The sequence below is a fragment of the Trichechus manatus genome, unplaced genomic scaffold (assembly GCF_000243295.1).
Source record: "Trichechus manatus latirostris isolate Lorelei unplaced genomic scaffold, TriManLat1.0 scaffold00032, whole genome shotgun sequence".
In the NCBI taxonomy this organism is placed as follows: Eukaryota; Metazoa; Chordata; class Mammalia; order Sirenia; family Trichechidae; genus Trichechus; species Trichechus manatus.
In genome coordinates this window covers 12,529,146-12,532,106 of record NW_004443968.1, presented here as the reverse complement: position 1 = coordinate 12,532,106, position 2,961 = coordinate 12,529,146, and the positions used below count along the sequence as shown (strand labels likewise).

The following is a 2,961-nucleotide window of genomic DNA, read 5'->3' as shown; positions in this document are numbered from 1 at the left end:
GGCAGTTCTACTCTGTCCTATAGGGTTGCTATGAGTCAGAATTACCTTGGTACATACAGAGGTAATATTTACCAGTATTACTATTTATAAACATCCCAGAAAGGTACATTTCACAGGATGAGGAGCAAATTTGAACTGGACATGCCAGGCTGCTTGTGGTGGAGGTGAAGAAGCAACCGCTTTTGAGTAAGTTGCACCTGCCTCCCAGCATCTCCATCTCATTGGAGCTTGGCTGGTTGGTCTCCATCACAGACTCAGTGACCCCCTCAGGGGAGAAAGGATTTTATTTTTCTGCCTCATTCTAATTTCATTTTTCAAATATAAGTTCGTATCAGTTCTCCTGTGACAGTGATAGAATTAAGACCTGAGAATTCTCTGAAATGCTCTGTTTTGGGGACACGAGTTTGGCTGGTCAGACAAGTTAGTTCCTGGTTCCAACCTATGATCCAGAGAGCTGAAATGGATTGTTAAGTACTGTATACAATATATAGAGTTAGTAGTTTGTGTCCTTCTAGACACCAAAAAAAAAAAAAAAAAACTGCTGCCACTGAGTCGATTCCAACTCGTAACGACCCCATAGGTTTTCCAAGGCTGTAAATCTCTATGGGAGCAGACTGCCATATTTTTCTCCCATGGAGCCACTGGTGGTTTTGAACCACCAACCTTTTGGTTAGCAGTCAATCGCTTCAACCACTGCGCCACCGGGGCTCCTTCTTTCTAAACACGTCTCTATATAATGCTGAACTCCTCATCCAGTGCTCTCTTTATGTAGGAGTTTGTACTCAGATTTAGTTATGCCTGCAGAAAAGCTGCTAGGAAAATATCCACTATATAGTGACATCTGCCACTAACATGCACAGAACACGTAAACTTAAAAAATGCACATCTGTATGTAGCATATATATGATGTCCTTACTACCCAGTAAAACCAAGAAAAGTTAATGTGGGAAGAGAATAAAATTAACAAGCATAGCTATGCTTTTCCAACATAAAGCCTGGTTGTGCAAACAGGGCTTTTGCCCGTGGATTCCACGCCATGAACATCCTCGGTGAGAAAATTACAAACATGCAACACTGAGCAAAGAGAAGGACAAAAAAAATCAGACTTAAAGTTATTCAATTGTTTCCTAACTTTTGACAATGTCAAAAGCAGTCTTTTTCCTTCAGAGTGGAGTCTAGGGTGTCATATGGTATAAAAGCCTTATATTTTCACTATTTCCGGAATTTTCTATTTTACCTTTACTTTATCCTCCATTGGTTTGTTCTCATCTGGGTCAGGCTGTCTTTGTCCTAGGCTGTCAGAAAGTTTATCCAGGGCATCGTCGAGTTCTTTGTTGTCACTTTCCTAAAAAGTAAATGATTCTGAATTAGTCACTGATTAGCCACAATGCATCAAAGGTAAATCAGCACAGAAGCCCCTTCTTTTCAGGAGGAGACTTGTTTTCATATAAAATAAAGACACCAGGGGCTAGGGCACGGGTAGACAGGGTCAGAGAAAGAAATGCTGAGAGTGAAAGATGAGGAAGAATGAGCAGCAACATCTATCTAACTGAACAGTACCCCTGCTTCCATCCATGCCTGCCCATCTCCTAGTGAAAATCTCTGTGAGCTTTATGGAAGGCTAAGCAGCAGGGTCAGTGGCCACACTCCAATAGCTTAGATCATCAGGGATCCAAAAGGCAAATGAACCAATCACGTTCCTTTCATTTACAAATTAAACATGATTGTAAAACTGAATCTAAAGTTCATAGAGGGTGATTGAGATGAGTAGAAATCAGGATTTTGCAACAGATAATGAGCTTTTCTTTGGTTTTGTGGCTGCACCCTAAGATCAAATACTGAACGGTACATTTCACAAAGTACAATGTGGCCAGGGCAGGCTGTGGGAAGCCAGGGAGCTCCTCCCAATAGTTCCTAGACCACAAAATCCTAGATAATCTGGTGTCATGAGAAGGAGGGGGCTCAAAGGACTCCAAAGACTTTCTGAACAGGTGGGGAGTCTCTTTCTTCACCCTCAGGAAGCCCACGGAGGCTCAACTGTAGAATGGGATGGGAGCTGGTATTCTAGGGAAAAAAAAATCAGGGCCACCACAACAATTGTGATCGAGGTACCAAAAGCTAATTTCCACTACCAGGCAAGTTATTTAATAATAGGACGTATACTTATAAAGTGCTGAGAAGATCCAATGATTGAAAAGGCATTTAAAAGAATACTTGTCCCATGTTAGCACATAACATTACGTATTATTAATATTATTATTGCAGTGAAATCCTAAGATGATTTTTTTAAAACATTTTCAATATGGTACATTCCAAATATTGACATCTACCTCTATATGAATTCAATTTAAAAAACGTGTAACATCTACATTGTACAAGACACCATGCTGGGCTCTTTCTTACACTGTATAGAACTTTCAGTTCATTTCCAAATGTTTTCAGATACATTATACAGTTTTATTTGGTGCTCTCAATGAGACTCTCAGAGTAAACCAAGCAGCTTTTTTGGAGAAAGAAGCAAGCAAGCTCAGAAAGGCTGTATCATTTGCCTGAAATCATGATGTTAAACAGTGAAAGGGACCCTGGTCAGGAGACTGAACACATGGGCCCTTTTCCCTATCATGCCCAGTCATAGCCAAGGTTTTCCACTTCCTTCTGAAGAAGCTTTTCCTATTGGGGTACTTTTATTATCTGGCTCTTAGAAAATATGTCTTCAAATGCTTTTGGTATATGTAATACTGCTGGAGGAGCCCTGGTGGTACAGTGGTTAAACACTTGGCTGCTAACTGAAAAGTCAATAGTTCAAACCCACCAGCCACTCCATGAGAAAGATGTGGCAGTTTGCTTCTGTACAGATTATAGCCTTGGAAACCCTATGGGGCAGTTCTACTTTGTCCTATAGGGTTACTATGAGTCAGAATCAACCTGACGGCAGTGGGCTTGGTTTGGGTTTCTGGAATA

At 40.8% G+C, this 2,961-nt stretch overlaps 1 protein-coding gene across 1 annotated transcript in view; it reads right to left on the bottom strand.

Moving 5' to 3' along the window:
• The window catches only part of CAST (calpastatin), a 119,124-nt gene that overhangs the window by 7,524 nt on the left and 108,639 nt on the right, over positions 1–2,961 (bottom strand). Inside the window, 2 exon segments of the mRNA XM_023730076.1 lie at positions 966–1,074; positions 1,238–1,345. Of these exon segments, the coding sequence (XP_023585844.1) occupies positions 966–1,074; positions 1,238–1,345 (217 nt within the window).